At 42.1% G+C, this 27,429-nt stretch overlaps 2 protein-coding genes across 2 annotated transcripts; one reads left to right on the plus strand and one right to left on the minus strand.

The window, feature by feature from the left end:
* The first annotated feature begins 1,169 nt into the window (after positions 1 to 1,169).
* Positions 1,170 to 18,613, plus strand: LOC108682634 (alanine--tRNA ligase, mitochondrial). The gene is made up of 17 exons (XM_018171837.2): positions 1,170 to 1,339; positions 1,544 to 1,663; positions 1,933 to 2,106; positions 2,533 to 2,678; positions 3,234 to 3,431; positions 4,108 to 4,252; positions 4,752 to 4,885; positions 5,704 to 5,794; positions 6,315 to 6,457; positions 7,090 to 7,236; positions 7,959 to 8,617; positions 8,854 to 8,969; positions 9,339 to 9,557; positions 10,469 to 10,599; positions 11,057 to 11,204; positions 17,116 to 17,301; positions 18,006 to 18,613. Exons 1-17 carry the CDS (start codon positions 1,211 to 1,213, stop codon positions 18,237 to 18,239), a joined length of 3,120 nt encoding a protein of 1,039 aa, XP_018027326.1. The 5' UTR covers positions 1,170 to 1,210; the 3' UTR covers positions 18,240 to 18,613.
* A 3,069-nt stretch (positions 18,614 to 21,682) lies between these two features.
* On the minus strand, positions 21,683 to 27,115 carry LOC108682635. Its single transcript, XM_018171838.2, has 10 exons — positions 26,885 to 27,115; positions 25,865 to 25,990; positions 25,262 to 25,381; positions 24,929 to 25,116; positions 24,412 to 24,594; positions 23,842 to 23,955; positions 23,149 to 23,269; positions 22,626 to 22,744; positions 22,009 to 22,135; positions 21,683 to 21,837 (listed from the first exon to the last, which is right to left on the minus strand). The coding sequence occupies exons 1-10, from the start codon at positions 27,059 to 27,061 to the stop codon at positions 21,766 to 21,768; spliced, it is 1,347 nt and encodes a 448-aa protein (XP_018027327.1). The 5' UTR covers positions 27,062 to 27,115; the 3' UTR covers positions 21,683 to 21,765.
* Positions 27,116 to 27,429: the final 314 nt, after the last annotated feature.

Below are 27,429 nucleotides of genomic sequence, written 5' to 3' on the forward strand. Positions count from 1 at the left end.
CAACAACCTGAAGAAGAAGCATCAGCTGATAAAGAGGGAAAGAAATTGAAGTGAGAAGATAAAGACTTGAACTAAATAATAATTGCCAAGTTCAGGAGTTACAAGCGGTTCGCGCTGCCGCGCATGACTTCTTCAACACCTTCAAACCGTCATCAATCAATCAATCGAGTTGACGACCCCACTGTCCCACATGACAATGGTCCGGTTTGAGCTGCGACAGACGACGGACCAAATTTCAAGATTGAAGCCACAAATACTTTAAAATTCCTCTTCTTTAAGCTTTAGACTCTGCCAAAGCAGCAAAGCCTAGAGATGGAGCTATTCACGGAACAATGGGCTAAAAATTATTTATAGGCAGCCTAAGCCCTGAAGCAGAGGCCTGATTTAGGGCCTATTATGTAGCCTTAAACTTGAGTAGCTTAGTGTTAGTGGCTATCATAGGATTTATTATATATAGAGAGGTCCTTTGGAGTTTGGGTCACAATTTTGTTGCCATACTGCCCATACATAACTTAGGAGCATATTCTTTCCCACTGATGGCATTATAATATAGAAGAAAGTAACTTGGAAAGGCCAGCACCTCAATTTCTTGGTAATACTGCTACTGTCGGTTGCAAGTCCGGCTGCATCTGCAAGACTGGCTGGCCTTTTTATAAACTAAAAAAACAGCATTGGAACACATCCATGCGAGTGATGCGACAACACTTCTTCTCGCTTAGAGTCACTGACATGTGGAACGGCCTCCCTGATAGCATTGTTGACGCTCCGAGTATGAACAGCTTCAAAAATAGACTAGACAAAGCTATGCAGGAGCATATGTTCAGTTTTAAAATGCTTACTGCTTAGCAAATTACAGACCAGGCAATAAGTCCAGCAGCTATCTCAATCAATTGTCAGTTATTGAAAGATTGGGTTCTAAAGGCCGGATCCCTTGTGAATCAAGTCACGAAAAGTTCAAGATCTGCAACAGGCCATGGGCCTATTTCTTCAATGCTAACACTTCTATTCTATTTTATTCTAACTGTTCTTACTATTACTCTGTAGAAAATTCAACTCTGATCAAGACTTTGCTGCTGCCTCTAATTAAATTACAATAGCACATTATGCAAAATAATTAATGATTAAGCCATCAATGCCATCGTGGCTCATTACTGTCCCTGTCAGTTCCTTCTTCCCTGCAGGCAACTATCAATAAATTAGAGGCTCAATAATGTTGACACAAATGACAGTAAAAGCATTTAAATCATTAAGATATCATGGTAGATGTTATAGAAATTTTCAAGGAAGACCTGCATGCTTTGTATTGCAGCAACAGCTCAAGCACACATGGGCTGCACAGGTAAGCATGATTTTTAGGAAGTTAAGATTGTAAAACCATATTTAAAAGTGACCTTATTAAATCAAGCAAGTCTAGTAGGCTGTCATTTATTTTTAAGTTTTTTTATTGTGAAATTTGATTCTTCAAATGTTTTGAATACATATGATTCATAATCCAACTTGCAGGTCATAATGAAAAACATTGAATTTGTGAAATTTTCTGCAGGTTGTTCAAGAAGAGTTCATCAAGTTCTTCCAGAAAGAGCACCACAAGTTTATTCCATCTAGCTCTGTTACTCCTTGGAATGACCCTTCTCTCTACTTTGTCAATGCTGGAATGAATCAGGTGAGCAGCTAATATCATCTGATTTTTAAAATTATTCCTCTGATGATAAGGGGTCATGTGTATATAGATATATATTACTCTTTCATTAGGTACCTATAATTTTTATTTAAAATGAAGTTATAACTTGATGATACATTCAACTAATATTGTTCTTACATTCCTCAAATTTTTTACTGTCATATATAGATGATTTTATTTGTGAATAATATCTGGAATATAGTAAACAGTTTTGTAGAATAAAATAAGTTGATTAACAAATTTGTTCACAGTTCAAACCTGTTCTGCTTGGGGCTAAGCCACCTCCTTGTCCACGTGCAGTCAACAGCCAGAAATGCATCAGAGTTGGTGGTCGGCACAATGATCTCTTAGCTGTTGGTACAGACTCATACCATCACACTTTCTTTGAGATGCTTGGTTCTTGGTCGTTTGGAGACTACTTCAAGGTAATTATTAGGTCATGAATTACTTTATAGTACCTTCAGCAGGATTAAATGCTGTAAAAATTATAAATGTAATTATTACGTAGTAAGTACTGGGAATATTTTTAAAAAGATTGAATTGGCATCTAATTTTTGAGTTGCAAGTCTTTACTGGAAAACCTCAGCATTTCAATTCATTAATGGTTTCATTCATGTTAGTATTTGTTTTTCCTTCTAGCAGCCATAGTCCTTTCTTTTTAAACGCCATTTATGTTATTTCATTAATAATCTAATAATTCTATCAGATAGTCATTTGAACTTGTGCAATATTCTAGATGAAATATTTTCAAGGTAGATTTTTTTTACTGATGTTCAATATTGTGAAACATACTGCACTAGAAATTGCCTTCTACGGGAATTTAGTTGTCATCTAGAACTATTTAATTTCAGGAAGAAGCATGCAAGTTGGCATGGCAGTTGTTGACAGAAGTTTATAAGTTACAACCTGAGCGGCTTTTTGTTACCTATTTTGGTGGAGACTCTTCACTTGGTGTGCCAGCAGACCAGCTCACCAGGGATACATGGCTCAGCATTGGGTCAGATACTCTATTGTTTCCCTTCACTTGGCAAAATATTTTTTAAAAAATGATCATCAATGAAGGATTTTTAGCTAGCATGCTTGTTGCATGATCTAAATGTGTCATTGGATGATGTGATGCATTTATATAGTATATCTGTAGAAGTTTTTACCATATGAACTGCAAGAGTTTTTTAATTTTATTATGCATGTGGAAGGGAAATTTGTGCTGTGACTTGGATAGAAGTTCATTTTGTTGCATGGAAAGTCAGTCTAAGGCTGCCCAGACTATTGAGTTCATGGGGAAAATGCATGGTGCGATTCATTCAGACAGGTTTTTACATTGAGTGAGTTCAGTAATTTTCACATTGATGTTGTGTAAGCAGTAAGCAGTTTTTCACTTTAGTATTAGTGTAATTAGTATGCAGATTTTCACTTTGATATTAGTGTAATTAGTATGCAGGATTCCACATTGATATTAGTTTGATTAGTATGCAGGTTTTCACATTGATATTAGTGTAATTAGCATGCAGGATTCCACATTGATATTAGTGTAATTATTATGTACTTTTAGTGTTCCAGCCGAACGTGTGTTGCCATTTGGTGTGTCTGACAACTTCTGGGAGATGGGACCCGTGGGGCCATGCGGGCCGTGTTCTGAACTCCATTACTATCGCGGCGCTGAATGCCCACAGAACGTGACACATCTGGTCAACTCCGGTCATGAGGATCTTATCGAGCTCTGGAATGTGGTTTTTGTGCAGTATGAAAGGTGAAATCAGGATTACTATTACTCCCATGACTTTGGTTACTGTAGATGCAGATGGTTTAATTGACATGTTTATTTAAGACTAATGAAGTATTAAATGCGGTATTTATATTTTCTTCAAGTACTTCTACTAAAGAATTTTTATACATGTCATGTTGAAGATATAAGCATTACCTGTCCGTAATATACTCTCTCTTTTCAAAACTATCAGGAACATAATTCTGATGCTTGAATTCATTCCACTGTTTATTATAATTTTGGAAGATAACCAACGTGATTACAGTAAATACTTCCTGTTAGCGATGTTCACATTGTCTTGAAATATAAACGGAACTAGCTTCATTTATGAATTCGGAACTCTTTCCTTTTCCAGTTATGTTTGTCATAGTTTTTTTCAGTGATGTTCGTTGTAGTTGTGTTTCTTTTCAGTAATGTTTATTGTAGTTTCGTTCCTTTTCATTGATGTTCTGTCATAGTTTTGTTCCTTTTTCACTGATATTCTGTCATAGTTTTGTTCCTTTTCATTGATGTTCTGTCATAGTTTTGTTCCTTTTCACTGATGTTCTGTCATAGTTTTGTAACTTTTCATTGATGTTCTGTCATAGTTTTGTTCCTTTTCATTGTTGTTGTGTCATAGGTTCATGCAGTGAAGTAACTCCATGTGTAATGTTCAGCACAGACGGCTGGACGGGTCCCTGACGCCCCTGGCACGTCATCACGTTGACACTGGCATGGGACTCGAGCGCCTCACTGCCACGCTCAACAACGTGACCAGCAACTACGACACCGATCTTTTCCTGCCGCTATTTGATGTCATTCAGCAGGTAGGAAATGCGCAGTATTGTGCTGCCATTGTAATGCTGACCTAGTCTGCATTGACGAAAAAGATGGTATCTGTAGGTAAATATTGCCTGAAGCCAAAATAAGCCATGGGTGTGATCTTTTGGTAGAAATCGCTCTAATTACTGCTTATGTTGTATTGGAGTTACAATATTTTACGAAACTAAGTACCTATTTTATATAAACTATGGATGTAACTTTATGTTTAACCAGTAGTTATCCGGTTCGAAAACACCTTTGAGTTACTGTAAACTGTCTGTAAAATATTATTGGTTAAAAACATCCCTAATGCTTGTATCATAAATAATTATTCTTCTGCCAAGCAATCTTGAGTTCAGCTGGTGTGTTATTGTTGTAAATTAACTTTCATGCCAAGATTGATTATTATCACTGACAAGCATGTGCTATTGCTATACAATTTTAGCTGTGGCCAAAATTGAGTTTTGCTGCTGAGCTTTTGTTAACGCTGTAAAATTGACTCAGGTATCAGGAGTGGAGCGATACTCGGGCAGCTTCAGCGGCCCAAGATACGAGCAAGACACCGCCTACAGACTTGTTGCTGACCACGTCAGGATGGCCGTCGTCGCCCTGGCTGATGGTTCTCTCCCCAACTCAAAGTGATCACAGGGCATCTGTTCTTAAAGAGCTTTCTTTCTATCAATGGCTTGCTTAATAAATTATCCTTGAATCTAATGGTAATGCTACTTATGTCACCGGGCTTTGGAGAACAATTTTTTAAAATCATTTTTATAATTGAACCCTACAAGTCATAATTCTGGCCAGTATTATGCAGTTTTTATTGACAAGCCACGAGTTAAGTCTGCTTTGAATGTTTGCCTGCTCTGTGATCCGTATGAGCGTATAGAAAATTTATGTAGATATAATACTTGATGTAACCTTATAGCTTTGGATACTTTGAGCAATATATCAGTCGCAAAATTGATTTAAATTTATTAAGTTGAATATGTCTCCAGACATTCTGTAATTTAAACTCAGAAACAACACACCGTATACGGCGTGTTGATACGTTGATATGGTGTGTTGATACGGTGTGTTGATACGGTGTGTTGATACGGTGTGTTGATACGGTGTGTTGATACGGTGTGTTGATACGGTGTGTTGATACGGTGTGAGATACGGCGTGTTGATACGGCGTGTTGATAGGGTGTGTTGATACAAAATTTAGAACATATTTCGAAATAAAAATTGTCCACGCATCGTACAAGCATTGCTATTCATTCAAGAAACCACCATTATAATAAAGCCAATCTTGGACGATTAAAAAAAGTGTCTAGGACCAACCCCATACATATTATTAATATTGTGATCGAAGTTATTCCTGAATAATAATAAAACCTATTTGTAGTAATTAAGCGCAATTGGTATAATAATCTATTAGTGTGATCATAATTAACCCAGAAATGTGTTGATGCAGCGCCGGATTACGGCGCGTGTTGCGCCGCATGTTCAGAGCGGCTGAGCAACACTTGGGTCTCACTCACAACCGCTCCAGCACAGCATCAAAGGTGTGAAGTTTACTGGCTTCTTGGCACTAAATTAATAATGCCATTAATAAAAATTCGTGAACTCACCAAATTGTTTTCTGTCGTTGCCGCTGAACATCCTAGTCTTGAATATTATCATGCTGATGCCTTCCTGTTCCTAGATGCTACTATAACTATATATAGTTATTCATTCACTCACGAATTGCAGTAATGCATATATTAGTGTAAATATCATCACCACAATGCTAACTGAACCTTCTACTACCAATTCCTGTAAACAAATCACTTAAATGAATGCATTGATGAGTTAACATGAATATTCGTTTTGAATACAAAACAAATATGCCTGCTACCAGTTTCCGTCATCAATTTTTGTTCGTTAAGTTTGCGAAAAAATGTGCATTTCCTAAAGGTTTCAACTTATTTCATGCTACTGATTAAAAATGGCAACTTGGTGCCAAAAAAGCACTTTTTGCACAACGATTTTAAAAGGGGAATTGATTATTTTCCCGAGAAATGAGCGCATATTTGTCGACTGCAGCATTGGCTGCTGCCGCTATGCAGCGCCGTGGTCAACACGCTGCGCCCCCGTTACCCTGAGCTGCTGCAACGCCTCCCAGTCGTGCACTCCGTCATGCAGTTTGAGCTGCAACACTACAGCCTCAATGCGGCCAAGCTGCGTCCGTATGTACTTAATGTTCCATAGGCATTATACTTGCTTGTATCACACTGATGAGGAAATATTTATCTGTGTTATTACTACTCTCCGTTGATTGAATGAGTTGAGTTCGACTATTCAAACGAATAGATGAATTAAATTGATTGAAGTTTTTCAGCCCCTTAGCTAGAGTGGCAGCAATTTCACTAATTGCTTCATCAAAAACCTCCTCAAACTCGCAGTTACCGTCACGTTCCCAATTCTTCCACAAAGCGCAGATTTCACTCGACTGCTCGACTGCTTCTAATGATGTACTGACGCTTTAGAATCAGAAAATACTGTTTAGCTGATATTATTCTCGTAAATTAGCTTTCAGCCAGTACGAAGAGGTAAGTATTTGCCGCCAATAACATTGGCTAAACTTTCCTCCTCGTGTATAAGCACTTGTGAAACGTGCAGCTAAAACGTGCTGACGCTGACTCGACATAGGAGCGTGCAGGTAAAACGCGCTGACACTGACTCGACATAAGGAGCATACAGGTAAAACGTGCTGACTCGACATAAGGAGCGTGCAGGTAAAACGTGCTGACGCTGACTTGACATAAGGAGCGTGCAGGTAAAACTTGCTTACTGCTGACCACCAGACCCAACTTTGCAGGGCGTGGGCAGCGCTGGTGGCATCAGAGCCGCGCCTGGCCGCCCTGGAAGAGAGCTGCTCGCCCGGCCTCCTGCAGGGCATCGCTTTAGCACTGCCCGAGCTTAGCGCTGCGAGTGATGGACGCTTGTCCTGCGACACTGCACTCAAGTTAGTAATCTCCCATACCGTATTTTTAATTATTTTTGATAATTCTATTGCACTATTTTTTGCCCCTCAAGGGGGACTTCTGACGGGTGTCTGTGCTCGTCAGAAGTCCTATGGGATTTCGCGCCCCTAGGGGGATTGTTCCTGAGCGCCTCACCGCTGAGCTCGCGGTATCTGACTGCAGGTTTCAGTTTTGGGGTTAAGTTATTATGTAGGTAGGTTCTTTACATTGAGTACCTATCATTACATTAAGTACCCATCGGGTCCTCTTCTCTGTCTCTCTCGTGCGGGCGGCCGACGTCCCGTGTAAGCGACTGCTTGTTCGAATGTCTTAGTTTCTATTGCTTTTCACCTGTCCCTCCTTGTCACTTCGTCTCTTTGAGATGCTAACGCTGCTTCTCTCGAGCCAGCTTCAGCGGGCCAGACATCCGCCCTTTGTGGGTGATGAACAATTATTGATTTGAGAAATTTTCGATAATTGAGACCTTCCACCTCTTTGGTGATGTTTATCTAGACTTCCGGTGCGAGATAGCTCAATAGCTGGAGCGCTAGTAAACATGTGACCACTAAACTAACTAACTAACCAGAAATGTGTTTATATATTTCTGTTTGTACGTTTTTTTTTTAATTTCATCCTTTAGAATTGTGAAGATAATTGACATCACTTTATTAGACTCGCTCACATTCTTGACATGTTCTTGTAAACATTTAATATCGTTTTCCAGGTTAACACAAACGTGCGGTGTGCCGTTCGAGGTCGTTGAAGAGCTTGCCAGTCTATACAACTGTCGTGTTTGCCCTCAGGAATACAAAGAAAGCTTAGATCGTCTCAAACGTCACCAGAAATTGCGCCATGCGGCACTCGAAAGAGTGGATCTGGACAGCATAGTCTCGCAATTACAGCAGAATGGCCTACTTCCCACTAACACCCATCCTGTTTACCAATATTATCTATCCCCTAACTCTCCACAACACACAACCGTCGACAAACGTGCTGACAAATCCCTAGTATATAAATATGAAACTTTGGAAACTATCATCCATGCTGTGATACGTGATGGTAAAGCAATGTCCTTTGTTGATAATCTAAAACCAGAAGAAAACATCGGTCTAGTTCTGAGAGACACCAATTTTTACGCAACTGCTGGTGGCCAAGTATCTGACGTGGGTGAAATTGCTCTCGACAATAATAATGTGTTCGAAGTTGTGAAGACAGAAGCCGTGAGCGATTACGTGATACACTGGGGCTCATTTCGTGCCAAGCTATTCTCTTTAAAGACTGGCGATACAGCGCTATGCAGTATAGACGGGCACCACAGACAAGCCTGCAGCCGGCACCACACCGCCACGCATCTCCTGCTTGCAGCTATTAGACAGCAAACTGGTAATTTATAGAATTATTATACCAATAATAAAACCATCTTAACTTGAAAACGCTCTGATCTTTTAAACTCTTTAATTGTGAATTTAAGCGGTGCTGATTTCGCTGAAGTGTTTGCATTCTCATGATTTCATCATCTAATCACGATCATTTATTCACGCTTTTTTTTAATCACAAAGCACTAGGTTGATGGTTGTATGCTAAATGCTAATTGATCATTAATTTACACTGTTGTATAGGGAGCGTGACGTGTCAGCTATCGTCGTTGGTGACATCAGAGGAGCTGAAGCTCGAGGTCGGAACATACGGGCACTTGGACACGAACGTCATCCTCGACGCTGAACGCGCTGTGCAGGTTTGTCTCGGAACTTATTTGCAGTAGATAAAACGGCTTTATTTCATTTTTTCCCCTTAAAAATCGATTTGTATGACTAGAATTTGGATGACTGAATTTTATATTCTCCACCCAATAAATTTCTACAAGTTTCAATCAAAAAGACATTATTGATGAAGCAGGAAAAAAGGCTGTTTGTCAAAATTTTTTCTTTAGTGGCTCCATTTTATTTGATTATATCTTCAGATTTGCACTAACTTTCGAAATGAGGGCACTGCCGTCAAAACGTTCGTTTAGAAAAATGTTGAATTTTCTCTGTATTTTTTTTTCTATTTATTCTCATTTGGATTGGAGTTTTTGAAATAGAATCCACTTGATACATGTTTCCAGAGCTGGATGAACGTAGGCGGTTGCGTAAGCCGTGACGAGATGCCGTTGACGTCAGCTCTAGAGGACCAGCAAATAACGCCTCTAGCAGGGGCCATTTACCCCGACACGGTCTCGGTCATCACGGCGCGGGCGGCAGACGTGGTCGTGTCACGAGAGCTCTGCTGCGGCACACACGTTGCCGATGTCGCTCACTTGCAAGACTTTGCGGTCTCTAACGTCGTGAGTGATGAGAAATATATATATTTTCCCCGTATTGTATTGTAGAGGAATGTTGACGTCGAATATTACACGTGGTTTGTAACTCACCTGATTTCAATGAAGACGTTTGTAATGATACGTCTGAATGAAGCTTGTAATTCGGATAATTTTAATGAATATGAACATAATAGCTAGCCTAAATGAGGCTTGTAATTCGGATTATTTTACCACGTTTTTCTTAGCTTCGTTTCGTGTCCATCTGTCATCGCTTCGTGTCTGTCTGTCATCAAAAATTCAAACTTTAATTTAGAGGACTTCTGAAGAGGACCTAGAAACTTGAAATTTAATATGCATGCTTATGCTGCCTAACAATTCAAGATTTGATCATCAGAAGTAATAATTTAAAAAAATAAATAAAAATTCACGGTTGGGAATCAATTTTTTTTGTCGAACATCCAGACTTGCAAACCTCGGAAAATCATTTGAATTGCTAAAATTGCTAAACTAAAAAGTAGAAAATGAATTAATATAAAACCATTTTTAAATACCACGTTTTCTGGTGGTTACAAAACTAGAAACGAAATGAAACAAATAAAAAACTTTTTAAAACCACGTTTTCTTAACGGACGAAAAAGAAAAACATTTACTCTTACATATCATTACATAACTTTAATGTTATGTAAGAGTCAATGTTTTTAATTTGTGTTCGTTAAGAAAACGTGTTTTTTAAAAGTTGTTTCTATTTGATTTTAATGATATGAGCATAATGACTAACTTGAATGAGGATTGTAACTTGCCTCATTTCAAGAAAGATGTTCACAAGAACTAGCCACATTGAGGCAAGTATTTCGGCTAATTTGAATTTTTTCGGCTCTTTCGCCATAATGTAGAATTTTTTCGGCTTTAAGCTGTTATTAGACTGCATGTTGCAGAGCAGCAGCGAGGGCGCCGGGGTGCGAGTGCTTCGAGGCGTGTGTGGCGACGCTGCCACTCGTCTGCGGGCTCGTGGCCAGCAGGTTTTATCCCTCCTGAACGAACGCATCACACGCTCCTCTCCAGCCACGTTAGCATCAATATGGAAATTATTCGTATTTTAAAACAAGATTTGAAACTAGTCATTATTTATTACAGAAGGTTTACCTTGAGCTTACCGTTTAATTACGCAAAATCTTTTGACATAAGGTTTTCTCTGTCTTAACATTTGATTTCTATTTATTTGGCACAAACCTAGTAGATGAAAGTAGTCGAGAGAGAAACGTCGTCATATCTATGCTTCCTTGAATGAAAATGGGTTTCAGGGTGTTTGTCCACAATACCGTATGCGGTAAAATATAGACTGAACAATTGAATTTCAAAGGAGAATCTAAGAACAAGGATTTAATAGTTTATTAATAATTTGATGTAGGGATTTTCAGATCTCGATTATTATTCGTCCTGAGCAGCCCTGTAATCGCCTGCTGTTGGCTGTGCTTTGGAAATTATTGGCTGTGTTAATAAATTGCACATCGTGCTATGTGCAGACGTGCTGATGATGTGTCGTGGGCCAAGTGTGCATTGCTCGAAGAGCTGCCGCACAGCGTGAGGCGTCAACTCCTGGACTTTTGTAAAGACTCCAACGAAGTGAAGATCATCAAAAGCATCGACTCTGATGTAGAGGCTACAAAAATGGTAGGCCAGCAAATAGTCTGTCTTAATTATATTGGCCACCCCCCCCCCCGTGCCATCTCGCCCTTGGGGGGGGGGGGGGGGGGTGCGTGTCTCAATGAGACCCGAGGCTGTGCGGTCTCAGATGCAATCATGGCAGAGTGGCTCGTGTGGAGAGTCAAGACTAACAGACATGGCAAAACTTCCTTCTGGTAACGACCTGGCTCTCTTACGAATACGCAAAGACCTTTCGCTGGATTGACGAACACTGGCGCGGACCTAGACCCGACCCGCTAGCTTCAAGGGTTAGCTGCGGCTCTCCTGGGCAGGCGGGGGGCTGCTTAAACATCGCGCAGACGGAGTGGCGCCCGTCTTGCAACGTTAGTCAAGCGCACAACCTGCTGCGCCTACGACAACCAAAGCTACATCCGAGCGTACGAGTGTTCCCGTCAAGACTACGTGTATTTGACACCAGGGATCCCCTTGTTGGAGGCAGATACACGGGTGCTTGCTCAGCGCGTCGGATGAATCAAACAACCCGGACCAGGAAAATGACCTCTTTGAATGCGCCTCTCGCACCTGATACCCCGACAACGGAAACGACCCGGACTCTCGCTACGGAACCAACCTTGACCTCACCTACCTCCACGTTGATCTCGACGCTGGAGCCGTTTGTCCCACGCCCCCAGGTCCCTGGGCCTGGCAGAGCCGGGCAAAACAAGAAATCTAGACACCAAGGAACATGGAAGCAAATGCAGCCAACTCTAGAAGCCCGCATCCAAGACTACCCTCATTTCTTCCGCGTCTCATCGACGACTGGTGAGAACTTGGCTGCCATTGATGTAGTCCAAGCCAACCGGCAACTAGTCCATTCTCTGGGCAGTGAGCCAAAAAATGTGCACGAAACCCGAGACGGAGCACTCATAGTAGAAATACAAAACAGAACTCAGAGCGACTCAATACTTAACATCAAGACACTGGCAGGTTGTTCTGTCACCGTAGAGCCACACGGTACACTAAATGAAACCAAAGGAACTATTTATTACCGCAATGAGCCCAAGTATAGGTACTGTCGAAAATTTGCAAGAGCATCTTAGTCACTATAAGGTTAAATCGATCTATCAAATGAAAAAGAAGATGCATGGAGCCCTAGTGGACCTACCATTATATGTACTCACATTTGCAACATGCAAGCTCCCTACTGAGGTAAAGATTGGGTGGCACCGATGCTCCGTGAGAGAGTACATCCCTCGCCTACGCCGATGCTATAAGTGCCAGCGCTTCAACCATGGAGCCAAAACCTGTAGATCAACCACTGCTATTTGCCCCAGATGCTCTGAAGAAGCACACGAGCTGCCGTGCCTCCGCCCGGCGAAATGCCCCCACTGTGGTGAACCACATGAGGCATCCTCAACTAACTGCCCCCATTATAGACTTGAACAATAAACTTTAGCAATTCAAATCAAACAAAAACTAATGTACAGAGACGCCAAGCGTCAGGCGAGTGCTCTAGTTATACGACCAGGCACCACCTACGCATCCATCCTCCGCAAGCACCAAGGTCCTGATCGCGTGCTGGATTCGAGACGGACCACCGAACGAAGCCGCGACGTTGTTGCGGCCACCCCAACATTGGAGCCACCACGTGTGCCTCAAACTGACGAAGCCCAGGAGTCCAGAACTTCGACCTGCTCTAATGCTATGACCCAAGCGGACCAAGTCGATACCTCCCTTCCTCCTCCCGTACTGGCAGGAACACCACCCTCATCATCCTCCTCCAAACCCTCGACGGCGCCAGCACGCCGTCGATCACCGTCTCGCGCTAGTTTTAACGTTTTTACGTCCGTTTTAACGTTTTTACGTCAGTTTTAACGTTTTTACGTCAGTTTTAACGTTTTTACGTCAGTTTGCCATCATATTCCAGAATGTTACGGCGTATTCTGCAAGCGTCGGCTGCAGCTACACACGCTGTTCGGGCCTCTGCAAGGTATCGCACGTGACCACGCTCCTGATAAGTCATCAGGCACTGCTGATAATACCCTGATACTGGCAGAAATAAATGGTGTTTCAATAAAGGATCAGCAAGATGATGAACAACAGTATGACACTGAACAGTTAATATGGCCTTTCACTGATTCCTCAAACCATTTGAAGTTCTTGGATACTTCGGACCTCGGTAAGATAAAGTTGTATTGTATATATTCTATATATGTAACTCACCAGACAACTTATGTCAATATAATGTTGATTAAGCGTTGTTTTAATAACATCTACTCGCAATCCACGTTGATATCTCTTGTTTGTTACCCCCCCGTGCCATCAATCACGGCCGAGTGGCTCGGGTGGAGGTCCAGACTAACAGAGATGGCAAAACGCCTTTCTGGTAACGACCTGGTTCTCTTATGGATATGCAAAGACCTTTCGCTGGATTAACGAACCCTGGCGGGGACCTAGACCCGACCCGCTAGCTTCAATAGTCATGCGTGGCAAGGGTTAGCTGCGGGACTCCTGGGCAGGCGGGGGGCTGCTTACACACCGCGCAGACGGAGTGGCGCCCGTCTTGCAACGTTAGTCGAGCGCACAACCTGCTGCGCCCATGACAACCAAAGCTACATCCGAGCGTACGAGTGTTCCCGTCAAGACTACGTGTGCTTGACACCAGGGATCCCCTTGTTGGAGGCAGATACACGGGTGCCTGCTCAGCGCGTCGGACGAACCAAACAACCCGGACCAGGAAAATGACCTCTTTGAATGCGCCTCTCGTACCTGATACCCCGACAACGGAAACGACCCGGACCCTCACTACGGAACCAACCTTGACCTCACCTACCTCCACGTTGATCTCGACGCTGGAGCCGTTTGTCCCACTCCCCCAGGCCCCTGGGCCTGGCAGAGCCGGGCAAAACAAGAAATCTAGACACCAAGGGACATGGAAGCAAATGCAGCCATCCCTAGAAGCCCGCATCCAAGACTACCCTCATTTCTTCCGCGTCTCATCGACGACTGGTGAGAACCTGGCTGCCATTGATGTAGTCCAGGCCAACCGGCAACTAGCCCATTCTCTGGGCAGTGAGTCAAAAAATGTTCCAAAGATCTGGCCTAGTGGCTGATAAAATCGCATTCAGCCGAGCTCGGGCGCTGGCGCGGAAGGTGAAGAAGGACGCCCGCTCGATCTCCTGGCGACGCCATGTGTCGGGAATCAATTCGGACACCACCCCATCAAAAGTGTGGAACAGAATCAAAAAAATGTCTGGGCGCTACAGCCCGCAGCCCTCCCCATTCCTGGTTCACAATGGAGGACCCGTCTCAGAACCATGTGCATGTGCTGAACTCATCGCTGACCACTTCGCTTCGGTGAGTAGCCGGGACCGTCACACGCCAGCCTTTCGCCAGCACCGCAATAGAATGGAGGCACACCCCCTGGATTTCTCAACAAGCGACACCCAACCGTATAATGACCCTATCACCATGACCGAGGTCAAAGGTATGCTGAAGCAATCCCGTCGAACAGCTCCAGGAGCCGACCAGGTCACCTATCAGATGATTGAACACCTACATGCAACAAGCCTGGAGTGGCTCCTACATATCTACAACAAAATCTGGATTGACCATTCGTTCCCTGATTCGTGGCGGCAAGCCGTAACTCTTGCCTTCCTGAAACCGGGAAAGTCGCCATCGGAGACTACCAGTTACCGACCGATCGCACTTACTAGCTGCCAGTGCAAGCTGTTGGAACGCATCATCAATGTGAGATTGACGAACTATTTGGAACATGGAGAGCACTTGTCACCAGAGCAGTTTGGTTTTCGCCGAGCCCGCTCAACCACAGATGCTCTAGTTCGCTTCACTACAGATGTCTTCTCTGCGTACCGAGAAAAGTAGCACCTCGTCGGTGTATTTTTCGACCTCGAAAAAGCCTACGACACTACCTGGCGCTTTGGCATCCTTCGCGCCATACATGAGTGCGGCATTCGTGGACACATGGCCTTCTTTATCTCAAATTTTCTCCAGCGACGATGTTTTACCACCCGCATTGCCCATGTCGTCTCAGAACAGCGTGCAAGTGGTGCACCAAAGTGGTCCCTGTGCAAGTGGTGCACCAAAAACGGCTTCACCTTCTCCCCAACGAAAACCGTAGCAATCAACTTTCATCATACCCGCAATATGGCTGAGCCTAGCCTGAACCTTGCAAACCATGCGATTTCCTTCGTGCAATCCACCCGTTTCCTCGGCGTGGTCTTGGACTCGCGCCTCAGCTGGATACCTCACATCCGACAGCTCAAGCAAACTTGCATCCATGCCCTCTCGGTTTTGAGGTGCTTGTCACATTTTATCTGGTGCGCCGACTGGTGCACTCTGTTACGAGTATACCGCTCGCTGATTCGATCTAAGATGGACTACGGCTCCATCGTCTTTTCCTCAGCAAAAGCCTCAGCCCTTCACCTGCTGGACCCTGTCCACAATAGCGCTATCCGACTGTGTACTGGGGCGTTCCGGTCTTCACCTGTCCTCAGCCTTTACGCGGAGAGTGGAGAATTCCCACTCAGTGCAAGGAGAGACCTTCTTATGCTACAGTACTTTGCAAGAGCCCAACAGCTACCCAACTCCCCCTCCTACCTGAGCATTACACACCAATGGCCCATGGGTGCCCGCCGAGCGAGCGAGACATTTGGCTCTCGAGCTCGCGAGATCTGTGCACGCCTGCATCTTACTGTACAGACCNTTGGATGCGCAGCGGTTAGCGACGCTGCGAGGAGCTCGCTGAGACTGCATAGCTACTCCTCAATATTTACTGCAGAACTATACGGCATCCTGTGTGCCATCGCAATTGCAAGGGAGAGCACAAACATGGAGATCTGCATATTCAGCGACTCCCTGAGTGCAATTCAGACGATTTTATGTTATAACTCACCGCATCCCCTGGTAACCACCATACATAGATGGCTTATCCGACTCCACACGCGCCAAAAGACAATTACATTCTGCTGGGTCCCCGGTCATGTGAAGATAACGGGCAACGAGGCCGCGGATGAACTTTCACGCCGCGCAGCGGCTGAAGAGATACCACCCTGGAATGATGAAGTCCCCCACCGGGACCATTACCCCATCTTCCGCAGGAAGCTGCTGGACGAGTGGCAGGGACAGTGGACACGCCTGGAAGATAACAAACTCCGGAAAATTAAGGATAGTGTGAGGCCTTGGCCTTCCTCGTCGCACCGCGTGCGCCGGGTGGAGGTATGCCTCACCCGCCTCCGCATTGGACACACTAGAATCACCCATGGCCATCTAATGGAACGCACGCCTGCACCTTATTGCATGGATTGCTTAGTGCCCCAAACCATCATCCACGTTCTCTGTGAGTGCCCATCATTTGGTGTGGCCCGACGGCAATTTTTCCCCCATCTAAGCCAAAACGACCCCGACACACGCCTGAAAAATATTTTGGCCCAACCAGAACACGGTAGCTATAATGTTGACCGCCTCGTAGAGTACCTGAGAGCAATATACATGTTCGACTGTATATGATCTGGTCAACGCTGAATACATGTGATGCAATATGTTCTTTAGCCCATAATGCCTAACGTGACATTCGGCGCGAGATAGCTTAGCAGCTGAAGCGTTAGTAATCATAGGGTCACTAAACTAACTAACTAACTAACTATATTGGCCACATGTCAGTAACGCCACGCTTTCGACCACAAGTCCAGATTTAGAAGATGAAATCTTAGAAAAATTTAAACTTTAAAGTACCATACGAATTTGAGGCTGGCAACAACCATGCAGTTACCTCACATTTTTCTTTTATAAATTCAAATAACATTTGACACACACATTATTGATTGCATGTAATGTTATGCTTCCTATGATTCTCTCTGTGTGCCACATTTGTTCTCCTTTCCGTTTTATTGTTCATTCTCGTATTAATCCTTGACAGATGATAGACGAGCTGACGAAGCTAAAGGAAAGTCTGCCATCGGGTCCTGTTGTTCACACAATTTCCAGTTCGCACGGCGCTAACAAGAAAGTTTTGAAAGCAGCGTTTAGCCTCTTTAAGGGACGCAATGCTCTCCTGATATTGCACATCAGGGACTGCGTCAAGGCTCGGGCTCTCATCTGCGAGGTAAGCTAAACTGTGTTCGCTCACTGTCAATCCTAGCAATTATCGATCTTAGCGGGTTCTAAAATATCCTTGCAGCTAGTTTCTCAGGAGGGGTTATCTGGCGTGAGTGTCTATGCTCGTCAGAAAAGCTATCGCGAAGGCAGGATTCCTTTCATTTCTCTTCTCTGTCTCTCGTATGGGTGGCCGACGTCTCGTGTAAGCGACCTCTTGGTGTCTGTTTCTTTTCACCAGTCTCTCCTTGCCACTTCGTCTCTTTGAGATGCTGCCAGTGCATTTTTCTTGCTAGCTTGAGCGTATAAGTCCATTTGAGACTCTCCACCCACCCGTTTGGTGACGTATATTTGTGGCTTCTGGCGCGGGAATGCTGAATAGCTATTAGTAACTATTTAGCTACTAAACTAACCCCCATCTTTCACACCCCCCCCCCCCCGCCGTAGCTGTTTATGGCTGGCGGTGATTACGTTGAGATCTCCTATTAGTGATTGCAGAAAAAAGTGAATAAATTCTGCCAATTACATCAATAGATGCTATAAAAATTTGTTGGAATCCATAACTGGCCCCGCATCCAAGTCACTTGCGTTGCCAATAAGGCACAGACCAGGCAACTGGTCCAACCGATCGCATCGTTTGAATGTGACGTTATGGCTCTTTCAGTCTTTGCACTCAATTGCTAAAGCATATTTTTAACTGCCTTTTCTTTGTAGGCCACCATCGCAGCCGGAGGTAGTGCTCAAGACTGGCTACAGCCGCTGCAGAGCAGCTTCCCTCAAGGCAGCGTAATTGGCGGTACCAACCCACGTTCACTTGCTAATTTTACTGCTAATAAAGTTACTGAAACCGATTTTGCCTGTGCGAAGGAAAAGTTATTGAAAGTCTGTAAACAATATATTGTAGACTTGGAAATGGCATCTGAATTAGATACACAATCAAAAACGTAAATGTTAGATAGCCTACCAAAATCTTAACACGGAGATATGTTTTTCTTGCTACAGGAGATACAAATGTAAAAATAGATACCTTGATACATTTCGAATTGTGTAGATTAAAACTTGAATAAACCTATTATGCACACGAATATAATTCAGAAAGAATCCTTCCAATACTTAATGAATAATGGAGTTTTGTACTTCTGTGAAAGACAGTACGAAGACTTAACAATGCCTAGCACCATTAATAACGTTTATTTGGATGAACTCTTTACTTCAAGTGCGGAAGAGTGGTTCAGCGGCCAACCAAATATGCTTGTTCCTAACCCTCTATTTACTTTCACATTCGATTATTGAAATTATTACTGCTGTACCCGTAGATGTGATTTATTTGCGAATGTGACCCGTTACCTTACTTCATTTCCTCCCCCTAAAAGAAAAACAATTATATCTAACGTAAATTAACTAACCATAACCAACTCATCAGCTAATGCAACTATTATTCGAATATGTTGACAAGAATGGTCTTGGCTTTCGTGTATATTCAGTACCATTTTGCCTTTCAATGCCATTTGCTTTTAAATGTCAAAAGCTCAGCCGCTAGGAACTGGTTGTTGAAAATTATATTTTGCGAATATGCAACAATCTAGACATGTGTAGGTAACAAAATTGGCTTATAACTGTTGAGCAACCTAATTTGTGACAAAAAAATAATCTTGCATTCGACATACTCACGTCAGAATCGATTTCCTGCTTGGAAATAGAATGACAACTAAAATGGATTGTCGAAATATTCGGTGTGCAGCGGCTGTTTACATTTCGATTTATATTTAGCTAATAAAAAAGTTGACCAAATAGATGAAAAGTTTCTGATTGACTAGAGTAAGAGATCTGACTATAAAATCACACACATAAAAACTATGTAAGGCACCCAGCTAGGGATATGGAATGATGAATGCAAGATTCATTGTGCTTTGTGTACCAGCTCCATATTTACAAAGCCTCACAAACATACCAAGTTATTTCTTTGGTTTTCATTAGAATCATTTCACGAGGTATAAAGGAACGGATTATACATATGCTGTAAAACATGCAAGTAAATTGTGACTAAATTACATTTAGATTATGGATTATATATATGCTGTAAAACATGCAAGTAAATTGTGACTAAATTGCATTCAGATTATGGATTATATATATGCTGTAAAACATGCAAGTATATTGTGACTAAATTGCATTCAGACTACGTAGATCACGAAAGCAGGAACTAACTTCGTGGTTGTGTTACCAGTCAGAATGTTCTGTATGGCCCTACTTCATTAGAGGTATTAAAAGTTACAAGCTCTAGTAGTAGTAGTAGGGGGGGGAAGATTTCTAGCGCTTCAGATCAACTTCGTCTATTTCGCGCCGTAGGTGCAGTTTTCGGTTTCGCAGGTTCAGGTTTCTTCGTTGGTTTTAGGCTTGCAGCTTGATCCATCTGGTCTTAGGTATGCTTCTCTATTTCTAAGGCGCAGGTTCGATCCGTCTTCTGTCGCTTCATCTCAATCAGGAATGTGCTGACACGAATGTGGTGTTTTGTCAAAGGTGTGGGTCTTTTCTGACCTATGTCATGGTGCCGTGCTAGATATCAGGCAGTAGGTTACACTCTATTAGATATTGTCTAAGGTTGTCAGTTTTAAAGATGCTTCGGGGAACTTCCCTCAGCATCCTAGACAGCATTTCATTTGGGCTGAGAGCAGCAGTGTTGGGGTAGTAGTTTTGCCGAGTATCTCTGTGGCTCGGGCATTCCGCCATGACATGCAAGACCGTCAGGGGTACCAAACAATCATTGCAATACGGCATTGGACGGCGTTCGATCAGGTAGCTGTGAGTGAGGCGCGTGTGGCCGATCCTTAGTCTGCACAGCGCTACCTCAATTTTACGGGATTTCTGGTATGATGAACTCCACGCTTGTACCCAGTCCTTAATTGTTCTAAGTTTGTTCTCTCTCACGTTCAGCCACTGTTCCTGCCAGATATGGCGGATGCTTGCCTTGATGAGAGGGTAGTGGTCCCGGCAAGGGACCTGCTCACTATAGATCGCCTGGTCCGAAGAGGCGGCGTTTACCGCCGCCTCATCCGCCCTCTCGTTGCCTCGCACCCCCATGTGCCCGGGCACCCAGCAGCAGCTCACCGATCTCCCCGCCCCCGCCAGGCGCACCAGCCCGGTTAGGATCTCCCAGACGATGGTGTGCCTGCTATTGCAAACTCTCAGAGCCTGCACCACACTTTTGGAGTCTAAATGTGATAAAGTCGTCTCCGGGCAGTTCATCCATGAGGTTAATGGCACAGCTGACACCAACGAGCTCAGCGGTGAAGATTGACGAGCTTGAACTGAGTCGTCTTGACACCGCCGCCGCGCCGGCCGCAGCTGCACATCCCACTACGCCGTTCGTCTTAGAGCCGTCGGTGTAAATATGCGTAGAGTTTGCATGCTTTGTAGATGCATGGTTGAGAAAGATGTTTCTCATCTCGGTTGGGTGTGTCCTTTGTTTCAGTGGGCTGTTTTGGTCCGGGCAGAATGTGTTGATGGGGATGCGCCATGTAGGGGTAACCTCAAACGTAACTGGTATGACTTCTAGTTTATGAGCTTGCGTTGTTGCAAGCAGGGTTTCGTAGTCTTCGGATGACGGGATATTGTACGGAAAAATGTTTGGTCAGTCTTCAGTTATTACGCTGCGCCATGTTGGGGATAGAGGTAATTGCTTGAGGCGGGCTATCATCTGTAGTGTGAGCTGTATTCGGCAGAGATAAGAGTGGAGGTTCGCCGTTTTCTGCGTAGAGGCTAATAGTGGGGGATGTTCTAAATGCTCCGGTAGATGTCCGGATGGCGGCGTTGTGTACCGGGTGGAGTAAAGTCATGTTTTCTTGCGTGTTGGTAGATGTTGCATCCATAGTCCATCTTTGTTCTGATAATGGCTCCATAGAGGCGAAGCAGGGTCAGCCTATCCGATCCCCAAGACTGTCCGGACAAGTTCTTCATGAGGTTCATCCTCCGGAGGCAGCTGCCCTTCAAAGCCCGCAGGTGGGGCCTCCAAGAGAGCCTGCAGTCCCATGTCATGCCAAGGAATTTAGCTACGGGGGATACGGTAATATGAGTGCATGGTAAAAACAATGGAGGGAGTTGTTCCTGAGAGCGATTTCTTTTAAAGTGCATGGCCACGGTTTTCTCGCTTGAAAAGGATAAGCCGCGGGCCATGGTCCTCTGACCGGCTCGGTTTATGGCGATTTGATTCCGTAGTGCCTCTGAGGGGGCGGAAGCCGTATTGTATAGAGATCAGAATTACAAGCAAGAGTCCAACGGCCTTCCAACACAAACATGGCGCAGAAAAACTCGAACGTCCAAGGGCCGTAATTTTAAAAGCTGCTCAAGTACACGTAGCAGCCAATTTATGATGTGATTGGTGGGTTTAGTTTGTACGGCTGTCGGTGATTGGCTGACGAAGTTACGAACTCATAACTATTTTTGATGGTACAGCCCCAGGAGAGGCGTGTCGTGCTCAGGAATATTGCTTGATAGCTAAGCGAACAGCGTTGATGACCTCCCACGGGTCGTGCTGGCGGTAGACGGCCTGTGTGTGTCAGAATGCATTACAAGAAAATCATTATAAAATCTGAGTAAATGAATATTTTAAATAATATTAGAGTATCGACTGTCATACGGCAAATTATTTATCCTTGGTATAATTTGTGGAAGAATAAAGGGAAATGAAGTATGAAAATAGGACAACACTTAAACACACCTGATAAATTTCAAACGAAGAGTAGTCAGCTCTTGGAGAGCTGCAGTCACCGCGACTCATAATGCGGGCCATGGCGGGCATTACTCCAACGTTGCTCTTCTTGTCGCCGTGCCACGACATGACCAGGCTGGAGAAGACAAGTGAGAAAAGATACTCGAGGAAAGTGACTCTTAAATTAACTAAAGAACTCGCATCCCTAACATTTGAAATAACACCTGAAACACCGAAGCTTGAAAGGACACCTGAACCAGAAGCGTGAATCCATTTGATTTGGTTGGGTAACGCTGATCTCATGAATTGTCATGAATCAATCGAGTTAAAAAATTCACAAGACTTGATCGGTCACATCAAATAGCTATCGTTTTATTGACAGGCTACATACTAGGGAATTGCAAGGCGAAGAAAGGTTGAACTCTGTGGTTGAAAAGGTTTAAAATTTCTTTTGAAAGGTTCGCAGATTTAAATATTCTGAACACAAGGTAGGAACGCTCGTTGCATTGAACGGTTTCTGAATGAAATACTGAGGCTTGCAAGTAGTGGTTCTGCTGGAAGAAGTTGTGTTTAAGAATAGTAGGTATAATGGCTGGTACTGCTGCTAAGTATATAATGGGACTTACGAGTAGCAATACTGCTCGAAAGAGTCGTGGTAGGCTTTGGTTACGAAGTACATGAGACTGTAGAGGTCATTGCCAGGTTCTTCACTGAGAACCATGACCTCCAGGTCGCCTTTGCCTGACTGGATAACAAGTTATCAAGATAAATAATAAAGTTAAAAAGAAGCACGTTGTTGATTTGATAGGTGGTTTATGAGAAAGTTTTTTGATTTCTCAATAACCACCATTCAAAATCAACAAGAACTTGAAACCGAAGTGTCGGTCTTGTTAGACTTAATCCTTCTATGCTAACACACTAATGAGCAGGTCAAAATTACTTCAAATATGCTTACATCAAAGCTACACGTTCGAAAACAAAGGACGAGTTGCACTATTATTATTAATTCTTATTAAAAACAGAGCGAATGTTTTTCTGTTATTGTATTGTATTATTATATTCCACTTTTTACGGATATACTGACAATCAATGGATGAGATTTCCTCATACATTTCGCAGTTGATTTCTTCAATCTTAGTCTAGTCTGACCAGCATTGCCAGGGCTGTGGCGTCGCCGTAGGAAGCTGTGAGGTTGAGGGACCAGTGAACCTCAAGCATCGAGTTGAAGAGGTTACGGCCTGTGCTGCGGTAGTGGACCTCCCCGGCTTCTCTGTAAGAAATACTCCATTATTGACTGAACAACACGGGAAGAATTGAGGAACTGCTGTCATGTTAGAGAAACAAAGTGAAAATGCAAAACAATTGGAAAATGACGTTTTTAATACTTGTTGACATGGATTAGGATTAATGAATCAAGATAGGGAAAATAGGGAGAGATAGAAACTGAATTGACCATAGGCACGGATACAAACATTGCGGCATATAAATATGTTCCATAACCCACACAAATTTTAAAAATTCATAATTTAATGAAACTCCGAGTGAAAACCAGTTTCAATTGATTTAAAAAAATTTTTTTAGCAATAATTCCACAGGGCAGAACACTTGGCGAGCATAAAAGCTCTTTAGTGTGCATAAATTAGTAGTTTAATAATTAGATGCATTTACAGAATTATTCCTGTAAAAATATAAGTGTTGGCTCGCGTTGGTGCAATTGAGAACCTCAGAAGCACCTGAGTTACAAGAGCAGAACCTGAGAGACCTCCAAAGTCTCAAAAGTTACATGAGCAGAACTCAGATACCTGAGGCGTCTCTAAGTCAAATGAGAAGGCCCTATGTCACCTGAGGAGCTCTGTGAAGCCATAGTAGCGGAGAGGAGCGGCCAGCACGTGGATGTGTGGGTGCATCTGCGACGCTCCCGCTTTTGGTAGCGTGTCCCATGCAAGGTGAGGATGACTGCATACACAGTCGCCAATTACAACACATATGCAGGAAAATGCGTGGCTTATGGTGAGTAACATTGAACAAACGATACTGGTGAATACAAATAAATATGACAGCAGATATCTCAATTGTTGGGACAGTCATGCATTTGCCAATTAAGGGCGGAAAAGGGGTGATCAATTCTCATTCGTTTAGCAAATTTGTTTGCCAGAAGTAATAGTGGTTATAATACCTATTAAACTTCCAAATATTTTAGGATGCAGCTCGACTGACATTTCAACAGACATAATTTAAGCTCAACTGCTCAAGAATGTGACGATTAAAGTACAGCCTGTCATTCATTTAACATGGAAAATCATTCAGATGTGAGAAATAAAATCGAAATTATGACACAGTAGACTGACCTGCTGTATGTAAATGGTGGGGTGCTAAAATTTCAAACTGCCAGGGCAAGATCAAAGCTCTGACCTCATGTTAAGTTCAGTAGCCATGATCTCGCGAGCCAATAGGACGGCATCACTGACAAATGCCGTGTAGAGAGAGCGTGACATCTTGGTGGGATGGTGATGGGGAGACTTGGTCACCACCATCAAGTGCCAGCGCTCCATCTTAAAAGTGTTACTCACGCGTACACTTGAGTTTGTTTCATGTCTGTCAACACAAGATGAGTTATGGATAAGAAATAAAGGGGAATGTATTTGGCCTCAATACATATTACTTAAACTTGCTTCTAACAGAATAATGAGTTCTATCTTTTGAGGATTTATTTAGATGAGATGGCACATGAATTTGGATTTGAACTACATGTTGCTTCATATACACTTATAATGATAATGATTAATAATTGTGTTCCAATGGAAAAGTCAACAGAGGCTCTTCATTTGTAGGAAATGTTTTATAATGGGGGATGAGCATTATATGGCTACGGTGCTGATGAAAAGGTGAAAATGCAAAAATTCATCAATTCAATAATACACACTATCACCTGGCAAAACCATCAAAGGCAGTTCTGGTATCAACATTGCAGAAGTCACAAGCAACTTGTGTTTCCAATGCCAGTCTGTCAACCAGCATTTGTCCAGATTCAGCAGTATGAGGCATTGGACGGTGGCTCCTGACAGGGTTGTAGACAACATGCTCGCCTGTCATATGCTGTGACACGTGGATTACTTCCTGCTCAAAATTATACTAAGAATTCATATACAATGACCATTACATCTTCCACAACAGATTGAATGCAGCATTAGCAAATATAAATACAAATTATAAAGAATCATTTAATTTTTTCATTAAAATGTTTATATTTGACAAGATTGACCTGTTGATGTAACTTATGGAGGAGCTTGTCACTGTTACCAAGCCAAGACTTGACTTGAGCAGCAAAGATTGGAGGAAGTTCCAGCCTTGTTGATGATCTGCTGTTGATGCTATAAACGCTCTGGATATGAAAATACAATAAATTTATATTGTACAAATTCCATTCATGAACACCAGACATTACACAACAATTAGACGAAATATATATAAAAAAATATAGGTAGTACATAAAATTTCAGAGTTAACAATTTTCTGACAACAATGTTGACATACTCTTTAGCTAACAAATATGGTACATCCTTGATCAAAGAAACTAAAGGTAATCCAATTATCTAGTTTCTAAATATTGAATCTTATATTGCGGAACATGTGTCTCATATCTACACTGTTAGAAATGAGACATGTGGCTGGGCAGAGAAACAAATAAGGATCAACTTATTTGTTTTGGCAGGTCTAGGGGCACATTAAAATAATCAAATTGAATTTGTAAAGCACAATTTATAACTTTTTCTCACTTGATTCCCTATACATGATGAGTTTAAAAAATATGCAGGCAAAATGCAATCATAAATCAAATTAAGTTTGGTGCAATTCTCACACCAACCTTGATAAGAAGATCTAAGTCACGGCATGATTCAACTTTTGAGGTGGGAAGTTTGGACAGCTGATGCACTAACATGTCATGAACATCTAGCTTGACATCCATACTCCAACAATTGTGGTATAGAGCCTGGAATTAAAATTAAATGAATTATTAGGCTCGCTGCAGGGAGCTTAAGAAATAGGTACATAATTTGCCTTTTATCCCAAGTTATTGAAAATCTGTGATAAAAATGAAATACACATGTACTTAAATTAATAATTATATTTAAAAATTTTAATAAGAAAGAATAGGTAACAATATTTGTGCAGTTATTCACAGGAGAAACTGCCTGCATGATTGAGAGAAAAAATTGATGTTCAGAGTGGATGTGAAAAATGAGAGAAAGTATGAGACTGGCACAAATTCAACTTTTGAAGCTATGAAAGGAAAAAATTATAACACATGTATTTTACTTGTTCATATCCCCAATGCAACATCTAGGTACCTACCTAAAATAAGAAAAATAACATTTGAAAAATCTACTACTCAAATTTTGCCGTTATGTCACAGAAGTATCCTTACTCCAGCAAATGCCCAACTGCTACTTCTCTCTAAACAAACTGATAGGCATGTGAGATAGAAAAACACCTTTGCATCTTCATACATATATGCCATGTAAGCATGAATTTATACTAAAATAGCCTGTTTTAAGCTGTATTATAGCATGAAAGTTGAATTATATAGAATGTGTGAACATGCTATCCTTAAGGTCAACACAATCAAATTTAACATCTAATTTTAACAATATATATATAATAGTAATTTAATATGAAGTTTAAAATTTACCTTATAATAAAAAACTCAAAATAGAATATCATTCAAGTAATTTCAATATCAGTCAAGCTAAATAATTTTTAATTAATAGACCAGAAAATATTGATATACACTACGAGATGCAAATGATAATTTTCTGTTGTTTTTGGAGCTGCAATATTTACATTTGGCAAATTGTTTAGTTGATTTTTCTTAATAAAACCATACCTGATCATTGTTTGATTTAGATCTGAAGTGAGGCCAGGATGAATAAGAAAGTGCTCCTTGCTCTGTAAACAGTCTTTGATGCGGCACAGAATTTTGAGATAAGCTGATGAAGTACATAATAAACAAAACAAAGCTAGCCATTGACACATATAAAAATGTTTTTTGTAATGTAATCATGATTATTATTTATTTGTAATATTTTCCATTGATAAATTATAGGTATGGAGGGAACTGAAATAGTGAAAAATTATTACAATTAATGACACACAAGTTGCCAGTTTTTCATTGCACTCAATCCACTAGGCATTGAAAATAAATTTGCAATACATACCAAAAATATATTTATTCATTTTGTGTAATAAACTAAAAATTGAAAGCCATCATTTGAGCTTGTGTTCACCATGCAAATACTGATTATAAGATACTATTCAGAGTTTTGAAATTGTGTTGCCAAGATCATCCATTTAGGCCTAAGTGTTCATGGAGTCCTTACTATTGATGATTATTTATAGCCTAAATATTCAATTATTGTCACAAATACAGGT

Source organism: Hyalella azteca, unplaced genomic scaffold, assembly GCF_000764305.2.
Source record: "Hyalella azteca isolate HAZT.00-mixed unplaced genomic scaffold, Hazt_2.0.2 contig10814, whole genome shotgun sequence".
Lineage (NCBI taxonomy): Eukaryota > Metazoa > Arthropoda > Malacostraca > Amphipoda > Hyalellidae > Hyalella > Hyalella azteca.

Excerpts from the sequence above, each read along its gene's own strand:
- LOC108682634 (XM_018171837.2), top strand. The coding sequence starts at position 1,211 with ATGTTGACACAAATGACAGTAAAAGCATTTAAATCATTAAGATATCAT. Across the intron at positions 7,237-7,958 it reads TCCTGCGACACTGCACTCAA|GTTAACACAAACGTGCGGTG; the intron begins GTTAGTAATCTC and ends ATCGTTTTCCAG. Across the intron at positions 11,205-17,115 it reads ATGTAGAGGCTACAAAAATG|ATGATAGACGAGCTGACGAA; the intron begins GTAGGCCAGCAA and ends AATCCTTGACAG.
- LOC108682635 (XM_018171838.2), bottom strand. The coding sequence starts at position 27,061 with ATGATTACATTACAAAAAACATTTTTATATGTGTCAATGGCTAGCTTT. Across the intron at positions 25,991-26,884 it reads CTAAATCAAACAATGATCAG|GCTCTATACCACAATTGTTG; the intron begins GTATGGTTTTAT and ends TTTTAATTCCAG. Across the intron at positions 21,838-22,008 it reads CTTCGTTTGAAATTTATCAG|GCCGTCTACCGCCAGCACGA; the intron begins GTGTGTTTAAGT and ends TGACACACACAG.